The 15,000-nt window shown below is 40.4% G+C and overlaps 1 protein-coding gene across 6 annotated transcripts in view; it reads left to right on the plus strand.

The window, feature by feature from the left end:
- The window catches only part of tiam1b (TIAM Rac1 associated GEF 1b), a 51,888-nt gene that overhangs the window by 20,857 nt on the left and 16,031 nt on the right, over positions 1-15,000 (plus strand). For 3 of the 6 annotated variants that reach the window (XM_058413839.1, XM_058413838.1, XM_058413840.1), the window contains 7 exons: positions 1,647-1,721; positions 2,210-2,350; positions 3,427-3,531; positions 4,107-4,188; positions 4,295-4,381; positions 5,130-5,342; positions 6,291-6,391. In XM_058413839.1, coding sequence (XP_058269822.1) covers positions 1,647-1,721; positions 2,210-2,350; positions 3,427-3,531; positions 4,107-4,188; positions 4,295-4,381; positions 5,130-5,342; positions 6,291-6,391 — 804 coding nt within the window. Of the gene's footprint in view, positions 1-1,646; positions 1,722-2,209; positions 2,351-3,426; positions 3,532-4,106; positions 4,189-4,294; positions 4,382-5,129; positions 5,343-6,290; positions 6,392-8,984; positions 9,677-9,772; positions 9,850-15,000 lie in introns of those variants that run through there. The other 3 variants (XM_058413842.1, XM_058413844.1, XM_058413843.1) reach the window with 3 other exon arrangements.

Below are 15,000 nucleotides of genomic sequence, written 5' to 3' on the forward strand. Positions count from 1 at the left end.
ACATGCACACTCACACACACACCCCAGCATTGAACAGGTACATTCTCACACACACACACACTCACACACACACACACTCACACACACACCCCAGCATTGAACAGGTACATTCTCACACACACACACACTCACACACACACACACACACTCACACACACACATGCACACACACACACACACACCCCAGCATTGAACAGGTACATTCTCACACACACACACTCACACACACATGCACACTCACACACACACCCCAGCATTGAACAGGTACATTCTCACACACACACACACACACACACACATGCACACACACACACACACCCCAGCATTGAACAGGTACATTCTCACACACACACACACACACACACATGCACACTCACACACACACCCCAGCATTGAACAGGTACATTCTCACACACACACACACACACACATGCACACTCACACACACACCCCTGCATTGAACAGGTACATTCTCACACACACACACACACACTCACACACACATGCACACTCACACACACACCCCAGCATTGAACAGGTACATTCTCACACACACACACACGCACACGCACACATGCACACACACACACACTCCAGCATTGAACAGGTACATTCTCACACACACACACACACTCACACACACATGCGCACACACACACACACCCCAGCATTGAACAGGTACATTCTCACACACACACACACATGCACACTCACACACACACCCCAGCATTGAACAGGTACATTCTCACACACACACACACACACACACACTCCAGCATTGAACAGGTACATTCTCACACACACACACACTCACGCACACATGCACACACACACACACCCCCCAGCATTGAACAGGTACATTCACACACACACACACACACACACACTCACGCAGACATGCACACTCACACACACATGCACACACACACACACCCCCCAGCATTGAACAAGTACATTCACACACACACACACACACACACCACAGCATTGAACAAGTACATTCACACACACACACCACAGCATTGAACAAGTACATTCACACACACACACCACAGCATTGAACAAGTACATTCACACACACACACACACACACCACAGCATTGAACAAGTACATTCACACACACACACCACAGCATTGAACAAGTACATTCACACACACACACACCACAGCATTGAACAAGTACATTCACACACACACACACACACACCACAGCATTGAACAAGTACATTCACACACACACACACCACAGCATTGAACAAGTACATTTACACACGCACACACACATGTACCCCATCATTGAACAGGTACACGCACACACACACACACACCCCATCACTGAACAAGTACATATACATACACACATACATACACACACACACTCGCCCCCCCCTTCCCGACCAGGTTCATTCAAACACACACACACACCCCAGCATTGAACAGGTACACACACGCACGCACACACCCCCTAGCATTGAACAGGTACATTTACACACACACACACACACACCAGCAGTGAACAGGTACATATACAAACACACAGACACACACAGACATCAGCATTGAACAGGTACACACAAACATACACAGACTCTCTCTCTCTCACACACACACAGACACATATGAATTTACTTTGTTTTATTGGCAGGTTTTTGCAGAAGGGGAGGAGCCAGTGAAGAGGGATCTAGAGGGGATGATGGAGGAATCTTCAAGGGCAAATGTGGTGAGCTCTAATCATCCATCCATCCATCTATCCATCCGTCTATCCACCTATCTATTCATTTCATATCTAATTATCCATCCACCTATCCATTCATTTCATTTCAATTATTCCATGCACCCATCCATCCATCCATCCATCCATTCCATATCTAATTATCCATCCATCCATCCATCCATCCATGGTTTTAATCTTCCATCTATCATTATATCCATCCAGCTATCAGTACATCCATTTTTTCTATTTTTCCATCCATCCTTCCTTTCATCCATCCATCCATTGTAATTCTCACTACTAATCCATGACTCATCTGTTTCTTCTCATATCTACCATCTTCCCACCTTTACATTCATGATTATAATTTTCAAGTCTATCCATTCATCAACTAATCTGTCCATCCTTATAGCACTGTAACAAAAGGCCAGACTCTTGTTCTTTGTGTATGCAGAAGTTTTTCAGCCTGTTAATTTTTTGTACTTTTTGTGCCCCAGAAAGATGAGCAGGTGTGTGTGACGGGCCTGGTGAAGGACCGCCTCATGCCCTCCTGGGTGTGTTTACCTGACGGTCGTCCCATTCTCGCTGTGATACGACCTGGAGAGTCAGCGCTTGACACACTGGAGACCATCTGCAAGGTGTGTAATGGCTTCTTCATCAGAAACGTTTCTGTCGTGTTTTGCTTGAAATTTATGTGTAATATTGTACAGTGCTGTTAATATAGCAAATTATCTATCTATCTATCTATCTATCTATCTATCTATCTATCTATCTATCTATCTCATTCATACCCAAACACCCACCCAATCACCTAACCATCCATAGACCCATACCACCAACCCAACCGTCCAACAAGAACCCTGTTCATCCATCCAAACAACCCATCCTAAAATCCGCCCACCTAAGAATCCATCCATCCATCTATCCATCCAACTATTTATCCATCCACACACCCATACACTAATGACCCAAAACCCCGGTTCATCCACCCACCCACCTACCAACCCATTCTAAAACCCACTGACCTAAGCACCCATTCATTCATCCATCCATCCATCCATTCTAACCATCCATCCATATATACACCCTTACCACCGACCCAACATTCCATCCATCCATACACCCATACCACTGACCCAACCATCCACCCAAGACCCCTGTTCATCTAACCACCCACCCAGCTACCAACTCATTCTAAAACCCACTTGACCTAAGCACCCATCCATCCATCCATCCATCCATTCTAACCATCCATCCATATATACACCCGTACCACCGACCCAACCTTCTATCCATCCATATACCCATACTATTGACCCAAGCATCCACCCAAGACCCCCGTTCATCCATCCACCCACCCAGCTACCAACCCATTCTAAAACCCACTGACCAAAGCACCCATCCTTTCATCCATCCATCTAACCATCCATCCATCCATCCATTCTAACCATCCATCCATATATACACCCTTACCACTGACCCAACCATCCATCCATCCATACACTCATACCGTGAACCCAACCCATCCACCCAAGACCCTGGTTCATCCATTCAACCACCCAACCACCTACCCACCAACCCCTTCTAAAAGTATCCATCCATCCATGATTTGATTTTTACTACATTATGCCTGTCAATTTTCCAATATTTAAATAAAAGCTAAATTGGCAGTAATAGAGAAAAAAGAAATCTCTCTGCGTCTTTTGTTTTCCAGGCTCATGATTTGGACTCAACCAAACACTACCTGCGTTTAAAGTTCTTGATTGAGACACAGGTGCAGTTCTACATCCCCAAGCCAGAGGAGGACGTATACGACCTGGTATGTTCAAATAACTGATTATACACTACCAATGCTGAGTGTATGTGTTGTTATTGGACTGAATTGTAAAGCATTCTGGAAAAAAAAAAAAAAGTTGTAGGTGTGCAAACAGGACAAAGATGGAGCTGTATTCTGAGTTGGCAACTTAAGTCAAGAGGTTATGTCAATACACAGGGTCACGTTACGTACATCTTTATAAACAATTATAAAAAAGCACTGCATCATACTGCACATCATACTAAGATGTTAAGGTCAGTCATAATGTATTTGAGGTCAAATTCGTAATGAGGTCAGTGAGAATTTCAGGTTATTTCAGTAGGGGCTTGAATACCAGTCTATGCAAGTCTTTCTTTATTAAATCCTGTCTATAGGCGATGAGCTGAACTTAATCACAGCTCGCCATTTACTGATGTCTCTGTCTTGTCTCTGTGTGTTTTGTTTCTCTGTTTATGGCTTCTAAAAGCCCAGTTGCAAAGCTTTTGCTGCCTGCTGTGCTTGTTCCTGTCACATACTCACAAACTCTGTGGTGCATCTTAAAGTGAGAATTAGAGAATTTTTTTCCCTCCCATTTTCAGCTCTACAAGGAGATCGAGCTCTGCTCCAAGATTAGGAAAGTCATTCAGTTTGACAGGGATGAGTCCTGCATGATCGGCTATGGTAATAATTACTCTGAAGTAGAAGAAAAATGTACTTTGTGTGTGAGTTCAGTTTGTAATTTAGATGGATATGATGTGTGTTCGTTCACTCATACTCTCTCTGACAGGTTTCTCAATCTCTATGGTGGAGGACGACAGCGTGCAGCAACTCTACATTACGGACGTAAAAGCAGGAGGATTAGCGTTCGCCAAAGGTTTATTACTTCTCTTCTTCTCTGCTTAATTATCCTTTCTGTCTTTTTCTCCTCTGCCCAGCTCTCTCGTTCTGGCTCGTTCTCTCGCTCGCGTTAATGGGTGTTATTGCTGTGCCACGCAGCGTTACATAACACACGCATTGAAGGCTTTGTGGGTTTCTGCAAGCTCGGATCAGACATGCCAGCTGACTCATGCTCCACTCAGTAGAAAAAATAAGTAACATGATATCACTCCAGTGCCATCATTCCAGCCTTACACCCGTTTTTTTCCAGTGTCATATGTGCGGTGGAGCATATGGTGCCCAGTTAGTATCAAGACTAGTCAAGACATGTTTTGGAAGACGTTTTTATAGTGATGCATCAGTTTCAGCTGGCTGGCAAATACTGATCTAAAAAATCCATCTGAGTGTGTTTTATTGACGAGATTTTATACTTTCTTGGGAACTGGGTCAACGAGAGAGAGAGAGAGAGAGAGAGAAGATAGATACTTCCAATCCACCATTTGAGCTAATTGAAGGTAAATGCACAAATGTATCTTTAGAGGATTGATCATCAGGAAGCATTTGTCAAAGTATAAAAAAAAATGTCTAGTAAGATTAAAGCAAGATAACTCATGTTACGTTCTTGAATCTTGTGAAACATGTTCAACTGCCCTAACACGTTCAAAATAACCTTGATGACTGAAAAACTTCATTTAAACCATTCAGAATAGTGTATTAAAGAATGAAATGACTGATGGGCAATGCAGGTTTGAATGCGGGTGACGAGATCCTGCAGCTGAATGGAAAAAACTCCAGCACGTTGACATTCTCCGATATGAAGACTGCATTCTCTCAGGCATCTCTCTCACTCACTGTGAACACGCTACCCCTGATTGACCGAAGGCAACACTGCTTCCTGCCCCCGAGACGCTCTGATGCTGTCCAGCAACTCTATACTGACATCTTCTCCCAGAACCAGGGTAAGTGAAGTCAGAATCAGCAGAACCATGTGTGACTTGGGTTAAAAGCAATAGGACAATGGTGGTTTGGGACTCAGTGGGAAGAACCAAGGGGAGTGTGGTTACCACCAAGATCTTTAGTGGGTAGAACCATGATAATTTGATAATACCAATAGACATCCATTCTTCCACCCACCCACTCACTGACCCCTCTCTCTATACATCCATCCATCCATCCATCCATCAATCCATTCATTCATCTAATTATCCATCCATCAATCCATCCATCCATCCACCCACCCACCCACCCATTAACCAGTCTATCCCTCCATCCATCTAGTGGGTAGAACCATGATAATTTGGTTCGATCCAGCAGACATCCATACTTCCACCCACTCACTCACTGACCTATCTATCTATCTATCTATCTATCTATCTATCTATCTATCTATCTATCTATCTATCCATCCATCCAAAGACCCACTCATCCATTTGTCCATGTATCCATCTGATCCACCCACCCAGATTTGTTAGAATCATGTTGAACTGGATTTTCTTTTTGGGCAGATAAACCTAAAATAAATAAGGTTTTTTTCAGGACTACCAGAATCATGATGAGTTTGTTTGCTTTTAAAGCCAAAGGACTTAGACTTTAAAGAGTTATCATAACCTACTTGAGATGTACCCCACAGAACCAAAATGAGGCAGATTGTAAGCACCTAGGAACCTGGTATGCTTTATTAACCATTAGAAGGGGAGGTGATTGAATAAGTGGCAAGACCAGCTGGGGATGGTTGGTTTGTTTTCAAGACCAGTCTGAGTCAGGCTACCATGAAAAACAGGACAGAATGCTATCAGAATCAGGAGAAATACTTGCAATGCATCTTTCTCATTGTGGTTCATTGGTTAATGATATTAATTTTTCTGTCATTCAGTTAATGTCATTTAACTTTATTGATTTCTTCACAGAGGAGATTCTTGACGATGGAGTTGGGCTCATCTCTGAGACATCAGGGGACAGTCTAGATGATGACACTGAGCTCTTTAGTGACTACAGGGACTATGAAAAGGTAAAGCTCTCTGGCTGCCTGCTTCAGTGTTTCACAGCACCTTTGATGGCATGATGGTTCAGCGGGTATTGTTATCTCACAACTTCATGCTCCCAAGTTCCCGAGCTTCAGTTGTAGTTTGTGCCAAGTCTTGCATGTTTAGGGATTCCTACGGGTTCTTTCCAGCCAAGGTGTGTTTTCACCTTGCACCTTGTCTTCCTGGGGAAGGCTTTGGATCCACTGTGACACTGTCCAGAATAAAGCGGTTATTTAATCCAATCCAATCTGATTCAATCAGAACTACTTTCTTTTAGATGGAGCTAGTTTGATAACCACTGTTCTAGTTGTATCTAGACACACATTACACACATACAGTACACATATAGATGCCGCACACACACACACACAGACATGCTGAGAATAGGCATTTGCAGGTCTCTGGGACTCGATGCTCTGCTGCCTACATGGAACTATATTCAGATCCACACCTCAAGTGTCTCCAAGAACAAACTTGTTCATATTTTTCAGTTACTCATCTGCAGTCCTTAGGGAAGTGACATGATGCATGTGAACGCATATCTGGTGTTAGAGGCTAATTAGCTTGTTTACTTTGAAATCAAGTCATGCTGAACTCCTTGAGTTTACTTCCTAATTGCTAGTTAGGGTAAGCAGTTAAGACTCTTTCATTCTATGTAGAAAAACTTACACATGAGAAAATAATCAGGATCCAGTGATTGTTGGGGATTTCAGGATTTCTCCAAATCTGAGGATTCATGCAGCTGCAATTGTTAGATTGTTTCCTCTAAAAATAAATGCTTTCTGTGAGATTGTGTTTAATTTAGTATAGATATAAAAATGCTTTTTTAATGCTTTTCAAGCACGCTGTTTTCGAAACATCCAAATTTGATTTTGACTGATCAGGCATACGTTGTGTACATGGATTAAAGAAACATCTTGTAGTAATATTTTCTAGTAATTACACACTCTTATTGCTGCTTTAATAGCACAGCTGTTGAATTAGCGTTTCTCTCTGTGCATCTGTATCTTGATTTAGCGTGCTGTTATTCCACCAACTGCTACAGACCCCCCCGATACCCCTCCATCTTTCTATCCACAGGGGTTTGTGTCAGTGAAGTTAGCAAAGACTGCAGTAGAACACCATAATTAGCCTAAGGGCACACACACCTGCATACACACACACACACACACAGTTGTAACTCCCACACAGAGAAGGTTTTTGGCTCTGCGGCATGATGTGGCCTTTTATTCCGAGGGATTGATTGGTACTCGTTGAGATGAATCTGTCATTTACTAAGGGCTCACTGACACACACACACACCACAACAATGGTCTGTAGAACTGAAATAAAAACATTGTTATTAGTGAAGGCTGGTTACAATATTGAATGGGGAAAAAAACTTGCTTATCAGCAACATGGCATTATTATTATTACAAAACCATCATGGCTGAGCCTTATTGCACAATGTTTTCATTATACACACAAACTTATTACATACATGGATTTCTTGTTGAGTTGAGTTTATTAGTAAATTTGGCAGATTGGTAACTGGTCTTTTTGTGAGTTGGGTTTCTTGGTGAATGAGCCATGTTAGTGAATCGGGTCTCTTAGAGGGCTGGTTGTAGCGATGAATCAGGTGCATTGGTGAGTTGAATCTCATAGTGAATCAGGTTCATTGGTGAATTGGGTCTCTTGGTCTCTAAGTGAGTCAAATCTCTGAGTGAATCGAGTGCTTTGGTGATTCGGATCTCTAAATGAATCGAGTCTTTGGGTGAGTGTCTCTGAGTGGTCTCTTAGTGAATCAGGTGCATTGGTGAATTGGGTCTTTTGGTGAATCGAGCTCCTCAGTGAATCAGTTACACTGGTGAATCGGTTTGCTTGGTGATTTGAATTCTTCGGTGAATCAGGTGCATTGGTGAATCGGTTCTCTCTTAATGAATCGAGTCTCTTGTTGATTTTGGTCTCTTAGTGAATCAGGTGCATTGGTGAATCGGATCTTTTGGTGAATCGAGTTTCTCATTGAATCAGGTGAATTGGTGAATCGCTTCTCTTTGTAAAGCAAATCTTGTTTTTTTGGCTCTCTTAGTAAATTGGTGCATTGGTTAATTGGGTCTCTGGGTGAACTGGGTCTCTTGGTGAGTCATGTATTTCTTTGTGAATTGAGTTTCTTGGTGAGTCAGGTCTCTTGATGTTTCGGGTCTCTGGGTGAACTGGGTCTCTTAGTGAATCAGGTGCATTTGTGAATTGGTCTCTTGGTGATTCGGGTCTCTTGGTGAGTTGGTTATCTCTTTGTTAGTTTGTTATCTCTTTGTAAATAAAGTTTCCTGGTGATTCGGGTCTCTTGGTGATTTGGTTCTCTTGGTGATTTGGTTCTCTTGGTGATTTGGTTCTCTTGGTGATTTGGTTCTCTTGGTGATTCGGGTCTCTTGGTGATTCGGGTCTCTTGGTGATTCGTGTTTCTTGGTGAATTGTTTTTTTTTGGTGATTCGTGTCTTGGTGGTTTGGGTCTCTTAGTGAGTTGGTTATCTCTTTGTGAGTCGGGTCTCTTGGTGATTCAGGTCTCTTGGTGAGTCTGCTGCATTATTGAATCAGGTCTCTTGGTGATTCGGGTCTCTTGGTGAGTTATGTGCATTGGTGAATCGGGTCTCTGGGAGTATCTATCTATCTATCTATCTATCTATCTATCTATCTATCTATCTATCTATCTATCTATCTATCTATCTATCTATCTATCTATCTATCTATCTATCTATCTATCTATCTATCTATCTATCTATCTATCTATCTATCACTAGATTGCTGGCTAGCTACTCTAGGTATCTATGGGTCTGTGTTGAAGGGGAAAAGAGAGGCATAAAGATTGAGACAGTATGAGAGAGACTTAGAGAAGATTTGAAGGACAAAGCTGTTGCTTTGGAACTGGAGTGCGTAGGTGGGCAAATGAGAGAGAGAGAGAGACTCTAGTATTTTATCATGATTGCGTTCACTATTTTCTCTGTCTTTTATTTAATTTGAGAGCAACAGGAGAGAAAACGCGAGAGAGAGAGAGGGAGAGAGAGCTCAAGTCTGGTGGTTCTGTGAGTCTCTGTATTCAGTCTTCAGCATCAGTGCACAGTGAGGGTGTGTGAGTGTGTTTCCCATCTGCTCTGAGCTCAGCACGCGGTGTGTGTGTGTGTGTGTGAGTGTATGTGTGTGAGTGTATGTGTAAGGATTCAGTCATGTCAGTGTTAAAGCGGAACCGACACAGCAAACGTTCGTCTGAGTCCATCTACGGCATGCTGCACCTGGTGAGCACAAGGCGCACACACACACACAGACACAGACACACACACACACAGACGTTTCTGTTTTAATCCCCCATTCTTTCTTCTGTTCTGCTGTAGTGTGTGTGTGTGTATCTTCTAGTGTTCTAGTGTTTGATTGAACATTGGAAGATTAAGATAGGAGTGTATCCCATTTGGTGAGTGTGTGTAAATATTTATACTCACCTGTGTCTGATCTTCACATCGACAGAGTTGCTTCAGTGCTGTAGAGTGGTGTGTGTGTGTGTGTGTGTTTATCTGCTGGTGGACACTGTATTCTTTCACACATTATTGACATCACAAGAACAGAAAATTTGTGTTTTTTTTAAACACTTGTGTGACTTAAATGTGTGTGTGTTCAAGCATTTGTTGCCATATTTGTTTTGATCACAACACTGTACTTTGAATGGTGGTAAAATATACAGTTTTGCTTATGTGACTGTGTGTATACTGTATGCCTGTGTGTGTGTGTGTGTGATGGATTTCAAAATCAAAAAAGAGAATGTAAATATAAATAATATTTTATTTTTCTATTCAGAATAGCATTCTGCATTTTTTTCCCTCTTTCTTGTTTATTTATTTATTTTTTTAAAATTGATTATTCATGTTTTTTAGTAATTTACATCAGCAAAGCAAAAATTCAGAATGCAAAAGCTATGAAAAAAACAGAAATAAAAGAATTCCAAGCTGTAAAATCACAAAAATGTGCAAACCAAAGAGATGAGTAATAAATGGACTAACTCTAATAATTTTTATAATGTAAATTTAATTAATTAATTAATTAATTTATTTATTTATTCTGTATTCCATATAGCAATAATAATATAACATTTTAATACATTTTTGTGTGAATTTTTATTCATACAAATATTGCACATTGTAGATTTTATTAAAAATATTTTTGTAATGTTTCTGCCACTAAATTGACTCCATACATGACTCAAGTTCAGAGTTTGCATAAACACAGATGGACAGAGCACACTGGCATTGTGTGTGTGTGTGTGTGTGTTTGGTTGCCTTGTTCCCCTTGTCTTAGTTTTTCCTTTCGATTTTAAACAGTAGGGACAGAGAACAACGAGTCCCTCTGTCTGTGTCTCTGAGAAACACAAAGATACCAATTTTATTATTATATTTTCACACCTTCTGTCGAGCTCCAGTAACTCATGAATAGTGAGAAATTTTGAAAAAGAAATGCAAATAAATGGACATATAAAAGACTTCGCTGTCTGGCAAACACACATATACTGTAGAGCTGAATGTTTATGCTCACAAATGAACAGAAGGTTTTTATGATGTGTGAATTTATGTATTATTTAATTCACTGGTAGGATGTGATTTACAGATGAACTGAAACGTATGGAGGAAAATTCGACTCACAGATGAAATTAGATAAAATCTAACTGATGATGTTCCTGACTGTAAGTCATTACAATTAGACCTTAGCTTTAACCATACACCCAAATCCCTAGACCTGAACTTAAACTCTAAACCCACACAATAACCTTAACTGCATCTCTTAGCCTTAGACCCTAACCGTAAATGTAAACCTCAACTATAGAACCAAATCTCCAATCTTAATTTTATAGCTTAAGACCTAGCTCAAATATACACTTTAGCTCTAGATCCCAACCTTACCCAACAGTAAACCTCTAACCTTAGAACTCAACCTTAAAGAAGAAGTTCACTTTCAGAACAAAAATTTACAGATAATTTACTCACTCCATTTTCATTCATGATGTTCATGGCTTTCTTTCTTCAGTTGTAAAGAAATGATGTTTTTTGAGGAAAACATTTCAGGATTTTTCTCCATATAGTGGACTTCAATGGTGCCCCCGAGTTTGAACTTCCAAAAATGTTTAAATGCAGCTTCAGAGAGCTCTAAACAATCCTAGACCAAGAAGAAGGTTCTTATCTAGCCAAACCATCGCTCATTTTCTTAGAAAAATAAAAAATGTATACTTTTTAATCACAAAAGCTCATCTAGCACTAGCTCTTGGATGTGCATCCGCGACTCTACGTACTACATAATCACGTCTGAATGTGATGTAGGCACAGACCCAGTGTTTACTAGTGTGGAGAAGGAGGACCACTCCGAAGTTGGAATGACTCAAAGTTATATGTACCTTTTTGTTAGTAAAGAGCGTTTGACTTATTTGCTCTTCCTTGGTCTTTGCATGTTTGCTTTGTAAACAATGGGTCTGTAGCTCCACCTACATCATGCATGACCTTTCGACGTGATTACATGGTACGTAGTAGTGGTGCTCTGATCAGGTTTTTTGGGACCGATCACCGATCTCCTATCACTAGAAGCTGTATCAACTGATACCGATTACAGGTTCTGTTTTAAGCCTTGTCATATAGCGTTATTTATTAAACTATATTTAACAACAATTTAAATTAAGTATTGAAATTACGAGAAGAGGAATATCATGAATTGATAACTGTATTTATTGACAAGCAACATGTGCAACATGTCAACTTGAAACATAGCAGCCTGTGCTTGGTTAGTAATTGGGAACAGCTTAGAGCTGGATAAATACAACTTTTCCGTAGATTATATAAAAATAAATAAAATAACAGACGGAATAGACAGAGTCTAACTAGAAATTAACTGAAGTTATGTTGTCCTTCATAAGGCTGTGGACATGTGTAAACACTGTGGTATAACTCAGGGGCGTTTCTAGGATTTAAAAACATCAGGGGCAATGGTTCTGGCCCATTGTTCCCATAAGTCATGTATGTATTTTAACTTAAATACTGCATTAGATGAATAATAGAAAGTCATGATGTTCAGACTGTAATGTCTTAGTGCTTTAACAGTTTATATTTTATTTAGATCTATCTTTAGGCTTATTTAATTTAAGGCTTTTGTACATATTGGGTATGAAATAATATTCAAAAGTGTCCTCATGTCAGGGGTTTTCAGAACCAAAGACAGTGGGCCTCCTTTTTGACACAACATACATTTGTTAGCCGACTTGTATCAACTGTGTTAACATTAAATATTAAAAGTTAGACTACTGAATAATAACATTGTTGTGTTTTCTGACCGTTTTTTTTAATTGGTGTCCCGCTCAAGGGCTGTAAGGTGTTGTAGTCACGTGGTGTGAAAATGGCGCTGTGCAGGTGTCTGACATTAAAGTATCGCGAGAGCGGTTCTAGAGCATATTCCAGCGCACACTCTCGCGGTATTTTGGCCTGTGTGAGTGTGCGCGCGTGCGGAGAGAGATGTCCGTCAGCTAAGTGAGTGGAGCTTGAGTTGCTGAACTCTCCCGCTCTCTCTTAGCGCTAGCCAACTTTGAAAACTGCTCATATTCCTTTATGTGACTAACCTTCAAATGTCTGATGAGGTTCGTGGTTCCCTCCTCATGGAATTTGGTTCTTACACAGGTTGCAGATTGCTAATGTATTGTCTTTTTCACACACTACGTAGAATTGCCAGACCGGTGAAGCCATTTTAGCAGCGCGCAAAAAAAAAATTCCGTCATCTGATCGGCTTTTCTAGATCTTGGATGACAAGGGGGTGAGGAAATTATTTGTAAAAAAATATATATATATATATTTGTCTTTTAACTGTAAAAAACAATTTGATTCCCGTTCATAACTGGAACCCTTATGATAGAACCCAACCTTAACCCTACAGCACATCCTTAACTGGAACCCTTAACCTTAGAATACCGTCTTAACTGTAAAAACTAATTAAATGTCCAATCTTACCTGAAACCCTTAACCCTAGAACCAAACAATAACCCTAGAACTGTAAAGCTTAACCTAGAGCATATCCTTAGCTGGAACACTTAACCCTCGAACCCAATCTTATCTGTAAAACCTAATTTAATCCCCAACCTTAACTGGAACCAATAAGCTTAGAACCCAACATTAACTGTAAAATTGAACCTCAGAACGCAACCGTACTTGGAGCCTTTAACCTTAGAACCCAGCGTTAACTGTAAAACCTCATTTAATACCTAATCTTATCTGGAACCATTAACGCCTGAACCCAACCTTAACTGTAAAAGTAAACCTTGGAACCAAACCTCAACTGGAACCCTTAACCTTGGAACCCACCCTTAACTGTAAAACTGTGTAACCCTAGAACCTTAATTGTAAAGCTTAACCTAGAGCCCATCCTTAACTGGAACACTTAACCCTAGAACCTGATCTTAAATGTAAACCCTAATTTAATTCCCACCCTTTACTGGAACCATTAGCTCTAGAACCCAACACCTCGCCCTGTATCCTAGTCGTACTAACCTTAAACCTTTTCTCTAGACCCACACCTCAGCTGTAAAACATAACCATAGAACCCAACTTTAACACTGAAAACACCTCAGTCTCTCAGCAGTCTCTGTCAGAAAATGGGTTCACTCTGGTCAAAAAAAATAGGAACATAAATGGGGGTGGGCTGGGGGGTTCTATCTTGCACACAACCAAAATAGTAACACACCAATATCAATCATAGAAATGTGGTCGTTTATTCAACTTAACCATAATAATAACCTAAATAAATAAATAAATAAATATTTATTATATTTAAATAATAAGCGATTAGGGGGTCAGGCACTTTTCCACCCAAACCATTAGTGATAAATGATGAGCAGAAGGTTTAGGGTTAGGCAAAATAGCTGATCTCATAGCTGAGATTTTGCCCCTACTTCATGTTTTTGTAGCCCTTCCAAGTTGCGATTGAACTTCAATTCAATTTGTGTAGCTTTTTTATCAATGGATATTGTCACAAAGCATTTTAAAATGGATTCGTTTATCAATTTATTCCTAAAGAGCAAGGCAGCAGGGAGAGTAGTGAGGAAAATCTGCCAGAGACGAAACCGTGACAGAACCAATCCCCATCTGGGTGACACCGAATAGTGCGATTATTAAACATCTTGTACCATAAGGTTTAAAAAGTGCAATTGTGTAACCAGAAGATTCTATTTTTAACAGGAGGTCTATCTTAATGAAGCTATCAACTGTTCATGGATGGAGGCATGTGCAGAGATGTTGGTGTCAGTTTCAGTTTTAACACCATCTTCATGGTTTCCACTTGCTTGTTAACATCAGGTCATGTTGCTAATCATTCATACCAAGTTCTGGTGTCAATGCATGAAAAAAAATCTGCTGAGAAATGTTCTCACTGGATCTTACGATGGCTGTGTGAGACTTATTTCATGACTGTTGAACAAAATAAGTGAGAAAAAAGCTAAAAATTGTGTAAATCCTTAAATCTACTGGAGGAACTGAAGGAACGATGGATCTGTGTTTCCCTGACGTCGTGTTGCAGAGTTATTATTTATTGCAAATGTATGTAGTGG

This window comes from Hemibagrus wyckioides, linkage group LG17 (genome assembly GCF_019097595.1).
Source record: "Hemibagrus wyckioides isolate EC202008001 linkage group LG17, SWU_Hwy_1.0, whole genome shotgun sequence".
NCBI classification, from domain to species: Eukaryota; Metazoa; Chordata; class Actinopteri; order Siluriformes; family Bagridae; genus Hemibagrus; species Hemibagrus wyckioides.